Source organism: Oncorhynchus mykiss, chromosome 18, assembly GCF_057628025.1.
Source record: "Oncorhynchus mykiss isolate SJ-2025 chromosome 18, ASM5762802v1, whole genome shotgun sequence".
Taxonomy (NCBI): domain Eukaryota; kingdom Metazoa; phylum Chordata; class Actinopteri; order Salmoniformes; family Salmonidae; genus Oncorhynchus; species Oncorhynchus mykiss.
The window spans coordinates 34,785,869-34,809,858 of NC_143039.1; the positions used below are offsets into that span (position 1 = coordinate 34,785,869).

Below are 23,990 nucleotides of genomic sequence, written 5' to 3' on the forward strand. Positions count from 1 at the left end.
TGCGTTTTGAGGACTGAATTTGTGTGATGTGATGTATAAAACGGAGCTATTTCTAATACACAAGGAATCTTTTTGGAAAAACTGAGCATCTGCTATCTAACTGAGAGTATCCTCATTGAAAACATCAGAAGTTCTTCAAAGGTAAATGATTTTATTTGAAGGCTTTTATGTTTTTGTTAATGTTGCGTGCTGGATGCTAACGCTAATGCTAACGCTAAATGCTAACGCGAAATGCTAACTCTAGCTAGCTACTTTTACACAAATTATTGTTTTCCTATGGTTGAGAAGCATATTTTGAAAATCTGAGATGACAGTGTTGTTTACAAAAGGCTAAGCTTGAGAGATGGCATATTTATTTCATTTCATTTGCGATTTTCATAAATAGTTAACGTTGTGTTATGCTAATGAGCTTGCTGATAGATTTACACAATCCTGGATACAGGGGTTTTTTCATAGCTAAATGTGATGCAGAAAACGGAGCGATTTGTCCTAAACAAATAATCTTTCAGGAAAAACTGAACATTTGCTATCTGAGAGTCTCCTCATTGAAAACATCTGAAGTTCTTCAAAGGTAAATTATTTTTTTGAATGCTTTTCTGTTTTTTTGTGTAAATGTTGCCAGCTGAATGCTAATGCTAAATGCTACGTTAGCCATCAATACTGTTACACAAATGCTTGTTTTGCAATGGTTGAGAAGCATATTTTGAAAATCTGAGATGACAGTGTTGTTAACAAAAGGCTAAGCTTGAGAGCTAGCATATTTATTTCATTTCATTTGCGATTTTCATGAATAGTTAACGTTGCGTTATGGTAATGAGCTTGAGTCTGTATTCACGAACCCGGATCCGGGATGGGGAGATCAGAAAGGTTAATATGGTCGAATCCGGAAACTATTATTTCGAAAACAAAACGTTTATTCTTTCAGTGAAATATGGAACCGTTCCATATTTTATCTAACGGATGGCATCCCTAAGTCTAAATATTGCTGTTACATTGAACAACCTTCAATGTTATGTCATAATTACGTAAAATTCTGGCAAATTAGTTCGCAATGAGCCAGGCGACCCAAACTGTTGCATATACCCAGAGTCTGCGTGCAATGAACGCAAGAGAAGTGACACAATTTCACATGGTTAATATTGCCTGCTAACCTGGATTTATTTTAGCTAAATATGCAGGTTTAAAAATATATACTTCTGTGTATTGATTTTAAGAAAGGTATTGATGTTTATGGTTAGGTACACGTTGGAGCAACGACAGTCCTTTTTCGCGAATGCGCACCGCATCGATTATATGCAACGCAGGACATGCAAGATAAACTAGTAATATCATCAACTATGTACAACTACTATAACTAGTGATTATGATTGATTGATTGTTTTTTATAAGATAAGTTTAATGCTAGCTAGCAACTTATCTTGGCTTCTACTGCATTCGCGTAACAGGCAGGCTCCTCGTGGAGTGCAATGAGAGGCAGGTGGTTAGAGCGTTGGACTAGTTAACCGTAAGGTTGCAAGATTGAATCCCTGAGCTGATAAGGTAAAAATCTGTCGTTCTGCCCCTGAACCAGGCAGTTAACCCACCGTTCCTAGGCAGTCATTGAAAATAAGAACGTGTTCTTAACTGACTTGCCTAGACAAAAGGTGTGAAAAAATTAATTAATAAAAAATTCAGCAAAATCTTCGGCAAAAAAAATACAGATTTCCGATTGTTATGAAAACTTGAAATTGGCCCTAATTAAATCAGCCATTCCGATTAATCGGTTGACCTCTAATCCAGGACCTATATAATAGGCGGTGTCAGAGGAAAGCCCATAAAATTGTCAGAGACTCCAGTCACCCAAGTTATAGACTGTTTTCTCTGCTACCGCACGGCAAGCCAAGTCTAGGACCAAAAGGTTCCTCAACAGCTTCTACCCACAAGCCATACCATGAGACTGCTGAACAATTCATAAAATCGCCACCGGACAATTTACATTGACCCCTCCCCGCATCCCTTTTGTACACTCGCTGTGTTTGTTTGTTACCTATGCATAGTCACTTCGCCCCCACCTACATGTACAGACTACCTCAACTAGCCTGTACCCCTGCACACTGACTTGGTGCCGGTGCCCCCTGTATATAGCCACGTTATTGTTATTTCTGTGTTCCTTTTATTATAACTTTTTATTTTAGTCTACTTGGTAAATATTTTCTTCTTCTTGAACTGCACTGTTGGTTAAGGGCTTGTAAGTAACCATTTCACGGTCAAGTCTACACTTGTATTTGGCGCATGTGACTAATAACATTTGATTTGATCACATGACCAGATCCATTAGTTCAATGGTCTACTGCAGAGCTCTCCAACCCTGTTCTTGGGGAGCTGCCTTCCTATAGGTTCGCTCTCCAACCCCGGTTGTAACTAACCTGAAGCAGTTAATCAACCAGCTAATTATTAGAATCAGGTGCACTAGATTAGGGTTGGAGCAAAAACCTACAGGAGGGTAGCTCTCCAAGAATAGGGTTGGAGAGCCCTGGTCTACTGACAGCCCAACCCTCCCTCCATTCCTATAAGGGACTCACTGACTGGCCCCTAACACCTGAAACACTTCAGCGAGCAGGCCTTTCTAATCGACCTGGCCGGGGTATCCTGGAAGGATATTGATCTCATCCGGTCAGTAGAGGATGCCTGGATATTTTTTTTTAAATGCCTTCCTAACCATCTTAAATAAACATGCCCCATTCAAGAAATTTAGAACCAGGAACAGATATAGCCCTTGGTTCTCCCCAGACCTGACTGCCCTTAACCAACACAAAAACATCCTATGGCGTTCTGCATTAGCATCGAACAGCCCCCGTGATATGCAGCTGTTCAGGGAAGCTAGAAACCATTATACACAGGCAGTTAGAAAAGCCAAGGCTAGCTTTTTCAAGCAGAAATTTGCTTCCTGCAACACTAACTCAAAAAAGTTCTGGGACACTGTAAAGTCCATGGAGAATAAGAACACCTCCTCCCAGCTGCCCACTGCACTGAAGATAGGAAACACTGTCACCACTGATAAATCCACCATAATTGAGAATTTCAATAAGCATTTTTCTACGGCTGGCCATGCTTTCCACCTGGCTACTCCTACCCCGGTCAACAGCACTGCACCCCCCACAACAACTCGCCCAAGCCTTCCCCATTTCTCCTTCTCCCAAATCTGCTCAGCTGATGTTCTGAATGAGCTGCAAAATCTGGACCCCTACAAATCAGCCGGGCTAGACAATCTGGACCCTTTCTTTCTACAATGATCTGCCAAAATTGTTGCCACCCCTATTACTAGCCTGTTCAACCTCTCTTTCGTGTCATCTGAGATTCCCAAAGATTGGAAAGCAGCTGCGGTCATCCCCCTCTTCAAAGGGGGTGACACTCTTGACCCAAACTGCTACAGACCTATATCTATCCTACCATGCCTTTCTAAGGTCTTCGAAAGCCAAGTCAACAAACAGATTACCGACCATTTCGAATCTCACCATACCTTCTCTGCTATGCAATCTGGTTTCAGAGCTGGTCATGGGTGCACCTCAGCCACGCTCAAGGTCCTAAATGATATCTTAACCGCCATCGATAAGAAACATTACTGTGCAGCCGTATTCATTGATCTGGCCAAGGCTTTCGACTCTGTCAATCACCACATCCTCATCGGCAGACTCGACAGCCTTGGTTTCTCAAATGATTGCCTTGCCTGGTTCACCAACTACTTCTCTGATAGAGTTCAGTGTGTCAAATCGGAGGGTCTGCTGTCCGGACCTCTGGCAGTCTCTATGGGGGTGCCACAGGGTTCAATTCTTGGACCGACTCTCTTCTCTGTATACATCAATGAGGTCGCTCTTGCTGCTGGTGAGTCTCTGATCCACCTCTACGCAGACGACACCATTCTGTATACTTCTGGCCCTTCTTTGGACACTGTTAACAACCCTCCAGGCAAGCTTCAATGCCATACAACTCTCCTTCCGTGGCCTCCAATTGCTCTTAAATACAAGTAAAACTAAATGCATGCTCTTCAACCGATCGCTACCTGTACCTACCCGCCTGTCCAACATTACTACTCTGGACGGCTCCGACTTAGAATACGTGGACAACTACAAATACTTAGGTGTCTGGTTAGACTGTAAACTCTCCTTCCAGACCCATATCAAACATCTCCAATCCAAAGTTAAATCTAGAATTGGCTTCCTATTTCGCAACAAAGTATCCTTCACTCATGCTGCCAAACATACCCTTGTAAAACTGACCATCCTACCAATCCTCGACTTTGGCGATGTCATTTACAAAATAGCCTCCAATACCCTACTCAACAAATTGGATGCAGTCTATCACAGTGCAATCCGTTTTGTCACCAAAGCCCCATATACTACCCACCATTGCGACCTGTACGCTCTCGTTGGCTGGCCCTCGCTTCATACTCGTCGCCAAACCCACTGGCTCCATGTCATCTACAAGACCCTGCTAGGTAAAGTCCCCCCTATCTCAGCTCGCTGGTCGCCATTGCATCTCCCACCTGTAGCACACGCTCCAGCAGGTATATCTCTCTAGTCACCCCCAAAACCAATTATTTCTTTGGCCGCCTCTCCTTCCAGTTCTCTGCTGCCAATGACTGGAACGAACTACAAAAATCTCTGAAACTGGAAACACTTATCTCCCTCACTAGCTTTAAGCGCCAACTGTCAGAGCAGGTCACAGATTACTGCACCTGTACATAGCCCACCTATAATTTAGCCCAAACAACTACCTCTTTCCCTACTGTATTTTTTTATTTATTTTGCTCCTTTGCACCCCATTATTTTTATTTCTACTTTGCACATTCTCCCATTGCAAATCTACCATTCCAGTGTTTTACTTGCTATATTGTATTTACTTTGCCACCATGGCCTTTTTGCCTTTACCTCCCTTATCTCACCTCCTTTGCTCACATCGTATATAGACTTGTTTATACTGTATTATTGACTGTATGTTTGTTTTACTCCATGTGTAACTCTGTGTCGTTGTATGTGTCGAACTGCTTTGCTTTATCTTGGCCAGGTCGCAATTGTAAATGAGAACTTGTTCTCAACTTGCCTACCTGGTTAAATAAAGGTGAAATAAAAATAAAAAAAATAAAAAATAAAAATAAAAAATAAAAATCATTGGGGTTAATACTATGAAAATATTATGTTTGAAATTGTTATGTCACTGATACACTTTCCATAGCATGAATAACATTATGCTATGAGCTACACATGAAAGCCAGGCATCTTACAACTTTCAATTAGACATTTCTCAGAGTTGTGTAATGGAAAGGTAATGCGAAACCTCTTGGATTGCAGAACTCATGTAATGTGTTCCCGGTAGGACCGAGTTCTGAGCACAGATACCTACATTTTCCTCGCACATTCCAAAGCCTGACTGGTGGTGAGCCATTTCCCCTCCCCACAGGGACCAGAGGCTCGGCCCACGTCAACAGCTACATCAAAGCCTTTCATTTCCTTCTGTACACTGACTCACACTATCATCATAACATCACACTGGCTACCATTATCAACACTGAGTCGATACACTACCCAGATGCACATTATCAAATGTACGCAGGGAGGGATGCAAGCTGAGAACCATTCACACAGACTTGCAGGCAACGCAAACAAGTGGACACAGACACATGATGCTCTTAGGTTGGAAATGATAGAGATCTGGTTTCAGAGACACAGCTGCCATTTGGTCACTCAGTTCTTGAAAACAAGCTTCGCAATCAAAACGGTCCTCCTCACACAAATACAGGGTTGGGGAGTAAATGATTACATGTAATCTGACTATGAAACAACTAACCAGCTTCATGACCAGCTAAAATATTGTAATTAGATTACAGACACTTGAAAAACTCGATTACTTCTTGGATTACATTCAGAAAGTATGTTTGTGAAAAAATATATTATCGCACCTTTGTTTTCTCAATGACATTAAATTCAGCGTTGAAACAAGGCCCAAGTCAGAGACCACTATGATGATGCCAAATACATTTCATAGATAATTTGTCTTCTTCTAATGCCTAATGGAAAGTAATCCAAAAGTAACTGAAAGTGATCAGATTACATTACCGAGTTTGGGTAATCCCAAAAATTACATTACTGATTACAATTTTGGACATGTAACTAGTAACTAACAGATTACATTTAGAAAGTAACCTACCCAACCCTGCATTCACAGAGTACTGTCATTGACTGCAGTATAGATTTCAGCTAAATACTTTTTTTGTTCATGGCCAGCTGCTTTGGAAACTCCTCAGAGGGGGCAGGAAGCAGAGCGAGTAACTAAGCAAGCGAGCGAGCCACAAGCTGTTCTAGGTTTGCAGTTGCATCATGATGCTGCTAATACCAGTTCTTCAGATCTGGGGCCATGTTCCCAACCGCCACGTTCAGCAGACAGACTGAGACCAATGCGTTCACACAGACAAATGCGATTACGATTGGAGCGCAGGCCTGCAGGGCCTGAGCACTATATGGTTAGCCGTTATATTACAAGTGTCTACCTTCTGCACGCACTGTAGCAGGGCAGTACACTGGGGAGAAAGTGAAGCTCATCTCACACAACAGCTTATCCACTAGGAATAATGTCTCACTTCAACGTGGCGAGGGGATGAATGCAATGAGGGTTTGATTTGCTTGAGCAATCCTGTAAAGGAAAGGCGTGTGTTTTTGTGTCTTAGCCCAATGCTGCCAAAAGCTGGTGTGTGTGTGTGAAGAGAACTGAAACAAGTTAGTGATACTACTGTAGGCGTGGGTGTGTGAGTATTCAACATTGCCTTACAGCATGTTTGATTAGGGCCTTTGGATCAAAAGCTGTTCCTCGGAGAACAAAGTGAGCAGAGTGACGAGGAGCCCGATACCGGCTCCGATACCGGCTCAGCACTTTGCTATGTGATGAGTCAGAGCAGAGCCTGTGACAACACAGGCACATTTCCCACCCACCCAAAATCTCTCTGACACACACAGGCTGTGAACAACCTTTTTCATACAGAGCCACCTTTACTTTTTTTTTTAAAGAAAGTATTGCTATTATCATCCAATTCCCTAAACTTTTTTCAGTTTAGCTGTGAGAGATGGGTGGAACCAGCCTTTTCTTGCCGTCATTCAGAATGTTGATGGACAATACTCATAAGCTATCAACTGACAGAAATTCATCATTTCTATAAATTTCAGCTTTTTTTATGAGAATGTGTCTTAACACATTGGCATTCCTTCTCCAACACAAACCACAACCAGGTGAGGACGTATCCTAACGCTGCTTGGTTTGTAGGTTGCCATAGTGCCTCTGCCACGGTGAGTCAGCACGTGATTCCCTCTGATAAGGTGCGGTTTAGCACAACGGGGAGGGAAAGAGCACCCGTGCCACTAAGTATAGTGTTGTAAGCGGAGGATGCTTCTCTGTTGCTACATACACACACTCAGCCCAAAATACTGCCCTGTAGGTGAGGCCAATCCCGCAAAATAAACACAGACATAACCCACACACTGAGACCAAGGGCTTAACACCTGGGGGATGTAACAAAATCCCAAACCCTTTTCATTGACATGTAATGTGCATATTCAGCTATACTTTGCTTATGGCTACATTAGCTGATGTCAAGACTACCATGTGCACGAGTCAAATATATGTATGCCGGTGGCACAACCGCCAATAAGGACATTGATTTATTTGAGGTTCCTTACCAGCGAAGTTAATCCCAAAGGCCAGGGGGAGAAGCCCTGACGCCGGAGCAGCAGTAGCTCAGCAACAGGAAGGAAACAGGACACCAGAGGAGACGCACAACTCACTGAACTGGTCACAAGACCCTTGGCATGTTTGTGACAGTCGGGTCGTAGTAAGCCTGCTGAGAATAAACAGCAAATGTAATCCTATTTTTCATTCAGAGGGGAGTGAGTCGGTGCGGGGGGGAAAAAAGGCCAATTCAACGAGCCAGGCAGCTAGCGACAGTCTTGAAGGATCTGCTGAGGTCTCATATCTGGCTCCAATTTTCTCCCCTAAGCGTTACTAAGAGTGGATCAAGGGCAGCTGAAATGGAATTACGTAACGGCACCTCTCTTCTTTATGAGCATCTCACAGGTTACAGCATAACGCAAGGCCACATGGAAGAATAAGACAAATTAGGCGCTTTTGATGATAACATATGGAGGTAAATAATATATGATGACTTGAACCAACCATAAAAAGGCTATTTTTGAAAATGTGGTGGACTTTGGTCTTCTCATATGATCCAATTAGATGAGGACTTTAAACGTACTTTTCCCTTCAGTAGACTCCCAAATCAATTAGGGTTCTTTATCAGCTGTTTTAACTGCATCTTCAAGGCTGCGTTTACACAGGCAGTCCAATTCCTAAATTAGTCCTTTGACCAATCACATCAGGTTTTTTCACATTAGATCTTTTTCAAAGCTGACCTTCAGAAATGTGCTGCCTGTGTAAACGCAGCCCAAGGCATGTCAACTGACCTTCATTACCATGTTTAATGTTCAGTAGGACTCACCATAGCAAACAAATGAAGATTTGTATTTCTAATTGGGCATACCTAGTAAGTTGCACAACTGAATGCATTCAACATAAAATGTGTCTTCCGCATTTAATCCAAATGAATCTACATTCACGTCATTGGCGCCCGGTAACAGTTGTTGTTGGGGGTTAACTGCCTTGCTCAAGAGCAGAGCGGCAGATATTTTCACCTTGCCGGCTCTGGGATTCCAAACCAGCGATTTTACAGATACTGACCCAACGCTCTTAACCGCAAGGCTACCTGCTCAAAGATTAGGGTTTACTCTGTTTTCAACTGTTTGGTGCCTACTGAACGTTTCCCTTGGAGAACATATGGAGAACATATCTAATTATGATCAATGCCGCCACCTCACCCACCCGCATATCACCCAGTCATCCGTCCATGTTCACATACTCAGCCTTCACGTCCTCCTTCTCCTCCTCTCCCCAGCTGGACATTACATCTGATGCTTTCTTGTCCAGATCCCCATTTCCATTTCCTCTTGGCTAGTACACAATAGACTATGTAATACACCACTAGGGGGCAAAGCCTTCTCCGAATATAAATGAGGGCTAAAAAGGTAATCTTATGGTGAGCTATTTCCCAACATCTTTGTCCAGGTTCTTTAATTTGTACATCAGCAAACAAACACCAAGGCATAGCTCGACATTAACGCTTGTCCTCTTGTCCGGGACAAGTAAAAATATAGATTTTAGTAAAAAATATATATAAATCACAATATCAAACAATTACTTCGATCAGAATAATATTCAAATCAATTTTTCATTTTCAAAATGTTTACATTTCAAAATGTAGGTGATATGCATATTGGCTAGTCTAATGTCCAAAACGGTGCTGATATGAGGAAGGCGGCAGAAAATGTAGGCAAACTTTAATGAGACTTTTAATGAAATAAATATAAGTTAAACGCCAGTCATGTTTGACAAATATAATGAAGGATAATTAACATTAATGTCTAAAGGCTTGATTAATATGCTATTGAAACCAGCATTTCTCATGTTCCATTGGTTTTCAAATCAACTTAGTTTTATTGTCCAGCAGCCAAAGGCATAATTCTAGTCATAATAGTAACCCATGCTAGTTGACGCATCTTTAAAACTCCCCTATTTCTTAATTTCTAAAGGATATTTTCATCTCCGTCACATTAAACAGATTGTCTCAAAAGCGTACCGCACGCACAGTGTTTTCCCCCTTATTGCATTTTGGAACATTCATGCATAGCCTACAGCCATGTGCGTATTGTTGAGCATATAATATGAAGTAATAAATATTTATCAGCATTTTAAGCTAAACGGTCTGACCTGCTGCATCAGCCTCATTGCTGTTTATAAAAAAATATATGTGCAGTGGTCCCATAACTGTCCCAGAGTCTGTTTTGGACTGTAGGCATGTTTTTTTATCGTCCCAGGGATGGCGGGACACTCTTAATTTCGAGCCCTGGAGGGAATTATTTCATAAAAACACAAGTACTTGGTTGTCATTGTAATGTTGCAATATTTTATAGGCTACCAAGGGGGGCCAACCATCCTCCAGGAGAGCCTTAAAAATGCCTAAATAATAATAATAATAATAATAATAATAATAAACGTAAAAAATGTAAAAAGCATGTTGCCTACATTTTTGTCTGATTCTCTATGGTAAAAAATATGTATTGTATTTTGTAAAGAGGACAAGTGACTTGATATTTTGGACAAGTAAAAAAAAATCTGTCCTAGGACAAGTGACTAAAAAGTTAATGTCAAGCCCTGTAAGTCTACACTGATGTGAGAGAAAAGAGCATAGCCCACTGTCATCTTATGTGCACACATAAACAGGATGACTCTCCAAAGATGGGAACTTGGTTTTGACCCATTTATAAAGTAATTAAGTCGATGTGTTGAAACGAGACAGTTATTTGCTCTCCAAGGGTTGACCAGGCTTTTCAGTAGACAGACATTTTAAAAAGCACTAGCAGGTCAGGACTGACTGGAGTCATATGACCAACCATGGATACCTTCAGAGACGCAGGCAGACACCCGATTCTGCGGACCAATCAGAAAGTCCTGGTGCTGCCCCCATTTTCTGGGGTCTGCTGATGCTGCACGGCAGAGCAGGGGCCAGCAGCTCTCCATGCGCTGAGCAACTTGTCAATTATTGAGCTGAACAAAGTGCTGATGAGCTGTGTGACCTGGCTGGCTGTGTGTGAAGCTCCAAAAGTAGTAGTAGTCAGAACTAGCCTCATTTACCAGATGTTGAAGCTTTACTAGAAGTAGACCTATGCAGCAAAAGCATCCAGTATGGAGAATTTAGATGAAGATCAATGAATTTGGTGAAAGGCTGATGCTTCTATGTGCCAGTTATTATTTTGATGAACCAAGCAATCTTATATTGGCATTAGATGCGAGTATAATGAAATGGAGCTACAATGGAATCCTACAGAAAAGTTAAGTGGCGTTTTAGGTTTTTATCCCACTTTCACAAACCCTTTGGCAAAGACCAATGATACTGTGGGTGACACCTGACCCAACAGTCTAGCAAAACCGACCTGCAGTACATACTGTAGGCTCTCCAATCTACTGGTCTGGATTAATTCTGCAGCCCCGGGGCTTCATCTGACCTAACCCTGCTCGATACCCGAGAGAGCTCAATCAACACTACCCATGGTGTGTCTGCCTCAGAGCTGCAGGGTGGGGAATGAGTGGATTGGACATGACAGTGTTCCCCTAGGCATGCCCTATCAGCTCTTTCACCAATCCATTGTTTCAATACTCCCAAAAATCAAGGGGTAAATCTCTAAAGTAGAGGTAAGGCTCAAATGCAGTGATCACTCCTCCTGCCACTAGGCATGTTGACTAGTTTACACATTGAGCACTACAAGCAAACATACTTTTGCATCTAGGCTATTTTATGGTCGTTAATAATATGATCAGTGATCATTTGGAAAGCTCCAATGGTATCTTACCATCCATTTACATTTTTTATGATCACGTTTCTCAATAATCCCAGACATAATGCTAATAACGTCATGCCAGACGGTGGCTCTAAGTGCACTGGTTGGGTCTAGGTGACAACGGTTAACTAAGCATATGACTTGGACAGTGAATGGGAGAGTAACGTTACTGTCTGAAAATGTGTGGACCCATATGGCATTTCAGTATTAAATGTGAATTAGGCTAGGCTTAGTCCACTTCAATATATCAATAATTTACCCTTTTCTCATAATAGCAGCAGCAGAATATTATGACAAAAAAAAGCACAGAGAACATTTCAGATTTTTTGTTGTCGTAAACTAGCGTTTAACTCTATGGTCATACTTACTGCTGACTTTCATACTGCCAAATGCTGAGGGCTGCGGCACTGTCTTGCAGCTCTCCGCAAAGGAGGTGGTTCTGGGCCGACCCGACATATTCCAATCCAAGATATCCCCGCTTCGTCTTCAGTCGAATCGTACTTTTCCCAGTACTATTAGTCTTTTGACTTTCCAGTTCTATTAGTCTTTGACTTAAAAGATAATTGGTAGCTAATTCCACGATAGAGGTCTGCTTCTTCTTATATCGTTCTAGCACGAACTAGCCAGCCAGCTAGCTAGCTAGCAAACTAATTTCGAACCGGTCAGCTGTGTCAGGTCTCGAGCTGTCGTCCAGCCACATTCAGCAAGAATCTGTCATTCCTTTTATTTTGTATGTTCTTTTCACTTACCTAGGCTAACGTTATAAAGGCATTCTATGAAATAACGTCCTGAGATAGGTGTCTCATAAATTGGGCCTCTCAAAGTTGCCAGTACATTTTTTTTTAAACACAACGGTAAACAGGAATAGGCTACATACAGTGGCATGAACGTCAAGTCTGCTTACATTGAATGATTCCCCAAAGAAACCAATATCAGGTCCAATAACAAATCTTCATATTCTTATATGGAGACTAAAGGATCCGACAGCACCAGCCATGGCGGCTCCCAGTCTCAGACCGACCAACATTCAAATCGGACACAAATGAACAAAATTCACGATTTTAGGCCGAAAGAAACGCACGGACGTTTCAGTGACAACTTCGCCCCCATAAACACGGAAGCAATTGTGGATAGTCCTTGCTGGCTGACGGCGACGTGAAAGACTATCGCAAATGTTTTGTTGAAAATAGTTATGATACAGCTCCACTAAATCTGAAATTCTCCTTTGATTCCTTCTTTCTCTGTCTGCTACTTCTCTTTGTCAGACTACGAGCAGAACAACGCAAATTACTTAAACTATTGAGTGGGTGAATCTCTTTTCACGATTTCCACTAGATAGCACAGCCACAAAGTCAATGTGCCCCTATTGTAAAGATTCATTAAAAGAAAACATACATTTTTGGTCTTAATTACAGGCCATGGTTAGGTATACGGTAAGGATAAAAAAACATTTTAAGAAAATATATTTTAGAAATGGGCGGGGTTTATGACTTTGTGACTGTGGTAACTAGGGACGACCCTCTACGCAAATCTTAAACTACGGGAATATCGAATTGTGCACGCTCAATCAGACGCGAGGAGGTCACGTCGACCAATCCAAAGCGAATCCATACGAAATTTTGTGTAGAGAACGAACGCCCAATGAGCGCGTTGATGAGCGCGTCTACTACCGCTACTGTCAAGAAAAAATGTATTTAAAGGTATTTCGACATACCACCTAATGGTGCAGTAGAGTGTATTCATGGGTGCCAAGGAAAGCCAGACTTAGCCAAATATTTGACAAATAAAACAAATGTAAAAAACATTCCCTTTCGTCTCTTGCTTTCTTTTAATAATTTTCCGTCAATTGGCAAGTGTCTGATTCTCACCAGAGAAAGCATCCAAGCGAGCGAAACAGCTCCCTTCTGTTTCAGTATGTGTTCCTTCGGAAAGTATTCAGACCCCTTGACTTTTTCCAAAATTGGTTACATTACATCCTTATTCTACAATTGATTCAATCGTTTTTTCCATCATCAATCTACACAATACCCCACAATGACAAAGCAAAAACATTTTTTAGAAATGTTTGCTAATTTATTAAAAATAAAAAAGTTAAATATCACATTTACATAAGTATTCAGACCCTTTACTCAGTACTTTGTTGAAGCTCCGTTGGCAGCGATTACAGCATAGTGTCTTCTTGGGTATGACGCTACATGCTTCTCTGCAGATTCTCTCAAGCTCTGTCAGGTTGGATGGGGAGATTTTCGTTCTGGTTACAGTCCGGGCTCTGGCTGGGCCACTCAAGGACATTCAGAGACTTGCCCTGAAGCCACTCCTGCGTTGTCTTGGCTTTGGGCTAAGGGTCAGTGTCCTGTTGGAAGGTGAACCTTCGCCCCAGTTTGAGGTCCTGGGCGCTCTGGAGAAGGTTTTCAATCAAGGATCTCTCTGTACTTTGCTCCGTTCATCTTTGCCTCAATCCTGACTAGTCTCCCAGTCCCTGCCGCGGAACAACATCCCACACCATGATGCTGCCACCACCATGCTTCACCGTAGGGATGGTGCCAGGTTTCCTCCAGACGTGACGCTTGGCATTCAGGCCAAAGAGTTCAAACTTGGTTTCATCAGACCAGAGAATCTTGTTTCTCATGGTCTGAGAGTCTTTCGGGGCCTTTTGACTAACTCCAAGAGGGCTGTCGTGCCATTTACTGAGGAGTACCTTCAATCTAGCCACTCAATCATAAAGGCCTGATTGGTGCAGTGCTGCAGAAATGGTTGTCCTTCTAGAAGGTTCTCCCATCTCCACAGAGGAACCCTAGAGCTCTGTCAGTGACCATAGGGTTCTTGGTCACCTCCCTGACCAAGGCCCTTTTCTCACTATTGCTTAGTTTGGCCGGGTGGCCAGATCTAGGAAGAGTCTTGATGGTTCCAAACTTCTTCCATTTAAGTATGATGGAGTCCACTGTGTTCTTGGGGACCTTCAATGCTGTAGAAGTTTTTTGGTACCCTTCCCCCGATCATGGCTTGGTTTTTGCTCTGGCTAGGTAGCCTATGACAACAAAAATGAAACGTGTACTGTATGACAGAGCCATAGATCTTTTTTGCCAACATGAATGAGGAGGATAGCATTGGTGTTCAACTAGTTTATAAGTAGGGTGTTTTTACTTACACACACACAGAAATAAATCAGTACCATGGACTACCACATGATATTTAGCTAAATTGATTGGACCAGTGGCAACCCGTCATTCAGGGCAGAGCCACACCTGTTTAGCTATAATATATATATATTTTTTAACGTGTCATTAATACATTTCACATATCAGTTTGCAAACAGTGTAAAAAAAACGAAAAAAACATTGAGTTAATAAAGCCGCATACAAACAATGTATTTTTTTTTCTGAGTAAGGCAGCTCCAAAATGCAGGTGTTTTAGCCTAGCTCAGCGCTTTCTGTGGTGTTGGAGCAGCCAACGGAAAATACGTTGCGTAGGGGTTGATAATGTTCTCTTGTTGCTCCGTGATTGGCTCAGTGTTCTGTCACTCATGGGGACACTACGTCACAGCAAGCCCCTTGGTTACTGCCATAGACTTACATTAGAAGTGCCCATCCAAGAAGACTCAAGGTCATTAGCCACAGATAAAATTACATCAGATCATGTTATGTCTATCATAGCTTTGATTGGGACTGATCATGTCAACATCATACTTTCAAAATCTTAGCTGGGAAGCTAGCAGTCATCATCATGCATCAAGTCGGCAATCTACTGGCAAATTGTTTTCAATCCTTGCCATATGAAGATAAATTATATATAAAGCGTATCGGGGTGCTCATTGGTCATAAACATTACACAACAAGTTGGAAATGGTAAATTCAACAATTAGTGCTAAGGCACCACTGCAGCCCCCACTGCAGTTTCCTCCAACACAGCGGTGCAGCTGGCTTCCGGGTTCAGCAAGCAGTGGGTCAAAAAGCAGTGCGGCTTGGCTCTCGACCTTCACCGAGTCCGTAGGGGAGTTGCAGCGATGATACAAGATCGTAACTACCAATTGGATGTCACGAAAAAGGGGGTAACGCTATAGATCAGAAAAGTTTCAATACATTCGCCATGCTGTCAATCCAGCATCACTTCTGCCTTTTTTTAAACAACTGGAAACTCGGAACTGGGAAATCTCAGACTTCAGTGAGTTCAAGACAACTGGGAACTCAGACAAAACTAGCTCCGACTGGGAAAATACAGAAAGTAATTTTGAATGGTCGTCCAACTCGGAATTCCAAGTCGGGATTTCTTTCTAGAGCCCACAAGAAGGACCGCCGTGCCACCTTCAAATCAAATTTCAAATCAAATTTATTTATATAGCCCTTCGTACATCAGCTGATATCTCAAAGTGCTGTACATAAACCCAGCCTAAAACCCCAAACAGCAAGCAATGCAGGTGTAGAAGCACGGTGGCTAGGAAAAACTCCCTAGAAAGACCAAAACCTAGGAAGAAACCTAGAGAGGAACCAGGCTATGTGGGGTGGCCAGTCCTCTTCTGGCTGTGCCGGGTGGAGATTATAACAGAACATGGCCAAGATGTTCAAATGTTCATAAATGACCAGCATGGTCGAATAATAATAAGGCAGAACAGTTGAAACTGGAGCAGCAGCACAGCCAGGTGGACTGGGGACAGCAAGGAGTCATCATGTCAGGTAGTCCTGGGGCATGGTCCTAGGGCTCAGGTCCTCCGAGAGAGAGAAAGAGAGAAGGAGAGAATTAGAGAACGCACACTTAGATTCACACAGGACACCGAATAGGACAGGAGAAGTACTCCAGATATAACAAACTGACCCTAGCCCCCCGACACATAAACTACTGCAGCATAAATACTGGAGGCTGAGACAGGAGGGGTCAGGAGACACTGTGGCCCCATCCGAGGACACCCCCGGACAGGGCCAAACAGGAAGGATATAACCCCACCCACTTTGCCAAAGCACAGCCCCCACAACACTAGAGGGATATCTTCAACCACCAACTTACCATCCTGAGACAAGGCTGAGTATAGCCCACAAAGACCTCCGCCACGGCACAACCCAAGGGGGGGGGGGGGGGGGGGGGGGCGCCAACCCAGACAGGATGACCACATCAGTGACTCAGCCCACTCAGGTGACGCACCCCCTCCAGGGACGGCATGAGAGAGCCCCAGTAAAGCCAGTGACTCAGCCCCTGAATAGGGTTAGAGGCAGAGAATCCCAGTGGAAAGAGGGGAACCGGCCAGGCAGAGACAGCAAGGGCGGTTCGTTGCTCCAGAGCCTTTCCGTTCACCCTCCCACTCCTGGGCCAGACTACACTCAATCATATGACCCACTGAAGAGATGAGTCTTCAGTAGAGACTTAAAGGTTGAGACCGAGTTTGCGTCTCTGACATGGGTAGGCAGACCGTTCCATAAAAATGGAGCTCTATAGGAGAAAGCCCTGCCTCCAGCTGTTTGCTTAAAAATTCTAGGGACAATTAGGAGGCCTGCGTCTTGTGACCGTAGCGTACGTGTAGGTATGTACGGCAGGACCAAATCAGAGAGATAGGTAGGAGCAAGCCCATGTAATGCTTTGTAGGTTAGCAGTAAAACCTTGAAATCAGCCCTTGCTTTGACAGGAAGCCAGTGTAGAGAGGCTAGCACTGGAGTAATATGATCAAATTTTTTGGTTCTAGTCAGGATTCTAGCAGCCGTATTTAGCACTAACTGAAGTTTATTTAGTGCTTTATCCGGGTAGCCGGAAAGTAGAGCATTGCAGTAGTCTAACCTGGAAGTGACAAAAGCATGGATTAATTTTTCTGCATCATTTTTGGACAGAAAGTTTCTGATTTTTGCAATGTTACGTAGATGGAAAAAAGCTGTCCTTGAAATGGTCTTGATATGTTCTTCAAAAGAGAGATCAGGGTCCAGAGTAACGCCGAGGTCCTTCACAGTTTTATTTGAGACGACTGTACAACCATTAAGATTAATTGTCAGATTCAACAGAAGATCTCTTTGTTTCTTGGGACCTAGAACAAGCATCTCTGTTTTGTCCGAGTTTAAAAGTAGAAAGTTTGCAGCCATCCACTTCCTTATGTCTGAAACACATTCTTCTAGCAAGGGCAATTTTGGGGCTTCACCATGTTTAATTGAAATGTACAGCTGTGTGTCATCCGCATAGCAGTGAAAGTTAACATTATGTTTTCGAATGACATCCCCAAGAGGTAAAATATATAGTGAAAACCTTCCTGTTCAAGTAACCACAGCACAACAAGGTGAGTCCAAAAATGTATTGTATTGTATGTTGCTACATAAATGAAGTAATATGCCAGGGAGATATGCACACTGTAACCAAGAAAGTAATACTAAGTGTATGTTGTGTAGTAAGCTGTTAGTAGCCCATGTGCCTCACCCTAATAATTTGGTCCCTTTCCTCCCTCATAACTTAGCCTACTGTTCTGACTCGATGGTGCACATGTAGCCTAAAGCCTGTTTTAGTGAAACGTAATCATAAAATATTCTAATAGCTTTCATTGTCTGATGATGTGCCCCCTTTATTTATCCTACATTTCTGACTTGGTGTACAGGGAGAATATTGTAAAACAGACCATGTTCTGAATTCTGTTGCTGTACATTTCAAAAGTGCTGAACAAATAGTTTTATTGACTACGTCCATCCTAGCTTGCTTAGTAATGTCTTAATCAAAATTACGCATTTCCCCTAATCTGCTCATAGTTTGTACATCTCAAATGTCAGTAGAAACCACATTTGTTTAAGCAAGTCAGCCGTATCAGCTATGTTTTTTTTAAAGGCAGTAAAGGAGGCTGAATGAACTGTTTCACTGGCAGACAAGGTTCCGCTGGTAGAAAGGTGTAGCGGTGGTAAGGATTCACTCCATGGTGCTGAAAAGACTGCTCTCATATTATGGGCACCGTTTGTCACCATTATAGTGCAATGAATGTATTGTTTAGTGTAGTGTTGTGTAGTGTAGTGTAGTGTAGTGGCTTTGCCCCATCAAGATTTGCATGCTAAAATCGCCACTTGATTGGACTAAATTGTTTTTGGTATCTTTAAGTTTGTTTTCAGTGAATTAAACAAAGCATATATAGCCTTATTGATTTGATGATGCTTAAGTTAAAATGGTGCTGGAATAGCGGAGGCAGTGCTCCTGTTGCCTTTGTGCTGACTTGTAGTAACTCTGTGGTTCTAAATCAGTAGTTGATTAGTTAAGTGTCAAACATGAACTTGCTCGACCATGCTGCAGGTGATATAACTGTTTGTTACATGAAATATTTGCTTTATGGACTTCACAGGACAGATGTTGCTCTCCGTTTTTTGGGATAAATCAAACGTATGTGTGTAGCTGAACATATTCCGCCTGTAACAGCTGTCGTGGGTGGAAGAAGAGGAGGACCAATGCGCAGCGTGGTAAGTGTCCATATTGTTTTAATAAGAATACTGAACAAAAACAATAAAACGAGAAAACGAACAGTCCTGAACGGTGAAGCAAAACACCGAACAGAAAATAATCACCCACAAAACACAGGTGGGAAAAGGCTACCTAAGTATGATTCTCAATCAGAGACAACGAACTGATTGAGAACCATACCAGGCCAAACACAAAACCACAACATAGAAAAAAGAACATAGACTACCCACCCAACTCACGCCCTGACCATACTAAAACAAAGACGTAACAAAAGAACAAAAGAACTAAGGTCAGAACGTGACACTGCCACTGTGTGACAGTTGTCTTTTTGCTGTCACTGCCTTATTGTATATCACGGTGGCACATGAACGAATGGGTTATAGAGCAAACAACGCAATTATCACAACATAGGTTGTAATATGGCTCTTTTACTGGCTTGGTTTATCTTCCTCAGTGGTTATACCAAAACACCGCTACTGTAACGGTGGAACCAGGTAGGCTACATGAAGGATGTAGACATGAAGGGTGAGGGTGCACCAGCCAGACTGCACAAGTGGAATGATGTTGCTGTACCACATCATTCTTTAAATACATTGTCGTCTGATTGATAATCCAGAAGTAAACTGTGTAGTTTATTTCCCTCACCCTGATATATTCATTCATCCATTCATTGTCCATCCTGGTGTGAGTAGACAATGAATTACTTCAGGTAAGCTCAGTATGAGTAACAGGCAGGTTGATCCTCTTCAAGGATGTCAGATGCGGGACACATTAAAGTTTAATGGAAAATGTTAAGGGAGAGAAATGTTCCTATCATTATGCTACAGATTATAATGGCATGGGACACAGGCTAGCTAGACCATTTATGGTGGCATTGTTGGCAAACACATCTGGACTTGGACAACAGGATCATTTAAGCTAGAAAAAAAATATTAGATTTAGATGAGTGATTTTATTTAGTTATCCAATGTGTAATAGGCCCTATGAAAACAATTACATACATTCCCACTGACCAAGAAATCCAGTCGATCTAAGATTCAAGTGCTGTAAACGCACATGCTCATAACCCACAGCAGCGGCGGGCTATATTTATGTCTGTCTCTAAGGCTTTTGGCTGGCTCTTGGCGATCATAATTCAGCACAAAAAGTTTGCATCCATAATGGGAGCAGTGTTGCCTTCTTAGCAATACAGTGCCTCCAGCTATCATCGTCAACACATCTCTCTTTAAACTCCCCCCCACCCCGCAAAAATGTTATAAGATTTTAAAAGTTCCTAATGACCCACTCCTCTCTCACCCACCTTTAGCTTAATGTGTTGAAAAGCTAATGGCTAATTTCTAATCTCTGGTCACAATGACATGTCGTCATTTTAGAAACCTTTTTGAAATAAAAGTCTAGGTATTCCGTCAAGCAAAACACTTGAGGAAATGAATATGAGTTTTTTTGTGATGTTCAAGACACGACTAATGGAACGCAGAAAGTCTTGAATTCATGAAAAAAAAAAACTTGATTGACCTTCCCCAGTAAATTTTCACAAACAACATTTGTATCTAAAATGTATTTTCCTGCAATATTGCTTGAACATTTTGTAATGTCACATTTATATTTGATAGCTATATGGAAACTGACACCTTAACCAAACAAAGAGTCATAGTCCGGAGTATGGCAGAAAATCTGAAACAAAAATAATGGCTCTACAATGTTCTATAATGATTTTGCTTTTGGGCAAGTTATGTCAGTGTTCAACGGGACAGTGCATTTTGAGACAGAAGATTGATTGATGCTCTAAGACACACTATTTCATTAAAGTGTTCAGTAAGTTGTAGATTTGCTGTATTTTATTTGTTGGCTTGCCGAGAGACTATTGTGTTGCCAGGTGTTGCAGATGAGACTGAGTTTGAGTGAGGAGGCTCTTTTTGCACAGTAACTAGGTGCTTAGCTCCATGTGTGTAGGTAATTGAGTGGGATTCCTGCTGAGTCATTATGGAGCCAAGGCAGCAACGAGTTCCATAAATCATATTCCATCAACATTTTTAAATGCCAGGAGGATCTCCAGTCCCAATCGGGAGTACTGCAAAATCCACAGAGGGAAACTCCACCAAGAGTTTTATAGCCTAATAAAATTATGGGTGGGCACCTGCTTTTAAGTGGTGCTGATTAGACCTACTCTATATTTTCACTTGGGTGGACTGCTGCAGTAAAGTCAGGCCTGCTAGGTCTACTCATTATAGTGTTTTTACATTTACAGAGCTGCTGAAGCATAGCCCACTGGGCACAGACTTCAATTCAACGTCTAGTCCACGTTGGTTCAACATAACTTCATTGAAATCATGTGGAAACAACGTTGATTCAACCAGTGTGTGCCCAGTGGGAGGTGTCATTCAGTGAAACTACTAGGCTTTACATAGACAGAACTTGGCATTCATGCAGTGGCAGGACCTGAGGAATACTTTCCCAGCTTGCCATGCAGACTCTTTGTGAGGCTGTTCAATACAGTCAAAGCATAGTTGCTACCAGGGGCGCAACTTTGTGGGGGGGACATTTTATTATTATTTGTAAAATAATTTCCCCAGGCGTCTGCATGGTCCTAAAGTACACTGTAGCCTCGTTTTGTATCACATTCCAATTATAAAACTGGGGGGGGGGGGGCAGAAATGCAATTTCAGAATGTGTGTGTGTGTGGGGGGGCAGTGAAAGTTGTGCCCCTGGTTGCTACAATCCTTTCTCCTGCAATGTCTGTGTGCTCCTCATTCCTCTTTGCCTCTGTCTGAGTGTATCTTGTCAGAGAATATTAATTATGTAATTCGGGAAACTCATAACAAAGCACCGTAATGACATGTTCTTTTCACAGAGTCGCACAGCTAATTTACCATTGATTCATGCTCAAGGACAAGAATAAGAACCCAAGTCAACACAAGGTACATTATTTTTCAGGTGCTATGATCTTTTTTTCTCTTGATTGATCCAGAAAGACTGAAGGACATATGCTAGAGACATGGCTCTTCTTGACACTGTGCATGGAGATGTAGTTTTTGTTAAACAATACAAAAAAACTCCTCTTCTTACAACTCACAAGATCAAACCATTGACAGTAAAAGGGTCTGGATCTAACAACACGTGGTCTGTTGAGCTGCAACTTTACAGTGATGGTGTCATGACTCTTTTACACCACAAGAGGGCATTATTTACTCAGCTTTCCATTCATTGAGGTCCTGGACACAACATAAAAGAGGAAAGGTGATAGGCTACTACAGTTCTGGGAATTAAAACGTTACTCAGAAGACAGCAATATGATCCAATTCACACACCTGTCAATATAACACGTTGTAATCCCTACTGCCTCTGATCTGGTGGACTCACTAAAGACAAATGCTGCATTTGAAAATGATGTCTGAGTGTTGGAGTGTGCCCGTCTGTCTGTAAAGAAAAAAAAGTTAATCATGTGGTCTGGTTTGCTTATAGCATTAACTTTTTTATTTTGAAGTATAGCAATTGAGTCATTTATCCACCACTGTACTTAAGTACATTTAAAACTATGTACTACTTGACTTCTACTCAAGTAGTATTTTACTGGGTGACTTATACTTTACTTGAGTCATTTTTTATTAAAGGTACAGTGTCTTTACTTTTTTATCAACTATGACAATTGAGTACTTGTTCCACCACTGATTTTACACATTAAGTTTAAAATGTCACGTATCATGTCCCACCCACTGTAGTCAGCACATTCCCATATATGCAGTTCTACACATTCATAGTGCTGTCTTATCCATAGAAACTCTTTTATCCTTTTACCTCAGGTATCTTTATGAGCCATACCATCTTCAACTATCTTCCCACGCAGCTGCCTCCCAGTTGGACACTACTGAAAAAAGTGCCCAGATCGATGTACTGTACTTCAGCCCAGACACAAATGTGACAGCATTGCTGTGGAATGCATAAATGAAGCAATTCAACTCCATAATTGAGATAACACTTCCCTGATATCAGAATTCTACAGTTCTACAGTTCCAGGAGTTGATTAACATTAATGGGGAGAGCCTTCCATGGATAGTTTTACAAAAGTAGCAAGGTGTTATTTTTCATTTGTTACAATTGTCTTTGGACTTCCCTTTGCCACCTGCGACTTCTATCCTCACTCTCTTCAAATTAGAAGACCTGGGAATTTTTTTTCACTCGCCTATAAGTGTATCTCAATAGAGATGTGTCATCATACAACTGGCACTGCCACTTCAGTTCTGTAGGGTTGATGAGTGCAAGCCAGGGCACAGAGAAATGGGGATTTTTGCAAGAGCATTCAGAGCAATGTCTTTATCCGCAGGATTACTTTACCACCCAATTAAGAGCTGTTTAAGAACACGTTAAAGGGATGGCCATGGTACAAGATTAGGAATAAGAACACGTTAAAGGGATGGCCATGGTACAAGATTAGGAATAAGAACACGTTAAAGGGATGGCCATGGTACAAGATTAGGAATGCTTAATTTGTTGTTGCTATCTTGCATGTTCATCAACAATATGGAAGACAAAATAACTTAACAACTTAAATACGGTCATGTGAAAAAGTAAATACACCCTTTGGAAAGTGGTCTTTTTTTAATGTGTTTTTTACATATTTGTACACATGGATATTTGAGCTAAATTCCAACCACATTCATTGATAAAGGTAACCGAATTTAACAAATCACACACAAAAACATTAACTTTGAAAAGGTTATGCAATTAAAATAAACAAAAATGGAATTTCCAAATGCAGAAAAAATGTGTATGCCCCTACCTTTACCGTCACCTAAAATGGCAAAAATTAGGATCAGGTGCACCAAAACAGGTGACAATGATTAGGAAATCATTAGAGAGTACCTTGGGAGGGTCCAGCCTTCCACAAAGATTAGAAACTTGGTCTGGTTTGGTCTCAACCATATGGGCGTGTGTGGTAACACATCGAGCAAAGGTCAAAATACCTATCTGAGGCCCTCAGAAGAAAGATTATTGATTCCTGTGAGTCTGGGAGGGGTTACAAATCAATTTCTAAGCAATTTGAAGTACATCGTTCCACTGTCTGACAGATCATCTACAAATGGAGAAAATTCCAGACGCCATCTTTGGCAAAAAATAAAC

The 23,990-nt window shown here is 41.9% G+C and overlaps 1 protein-coding gene and 1 long non-coding RNA gene across 5 annotated transcripts in view; one reads left to right on the forward strand and one right to left on the reverse strand.

The window, feature by feature from the left end:
- LOC110495932 (glycogen synthase kinase-3 beta) overlaps window positions 1-12,839 on the reverse strand; it is a 45,591-nt gene extending 32,752 nt beyond the window's left edge. For 3 of the 4 annotated variants that reach the window (XM_021571463.3, XM_021571464.3, XM_021571462.3), the window contains exon 1: window positions 11,840-12,828. In XM_021571463.3, the coding sequence (XP_021427138.2) occupies window positions 11,840-11,927 (88 nt within the window). In that variant the 5' untranslated portion in view covers window positions 11,928-12,828. Of the gene's footprint in view, window positions 1-11,839 lie in introns of all 4 variants that reach the window. The other variant, XM_021571465.3, reaches the window with a different exon arrangement.
- LOC149975482 (uncharacterized) lies at window positions 1-22,811 on the forward strand. The gene is made up of 5 exons (XR_016488412.1): window positions 1-141; window positions 510-571; window positions 18,757-18,871; window positions 21,724-21,790; window positions 22,673-22,811. It is a non-coding gene; the product is annotated as an uncharacterized LOC149975482 (long non-coding RNA).
- Window positions 22,812-23,990: the final 1,179 nt, after the last annotated feature.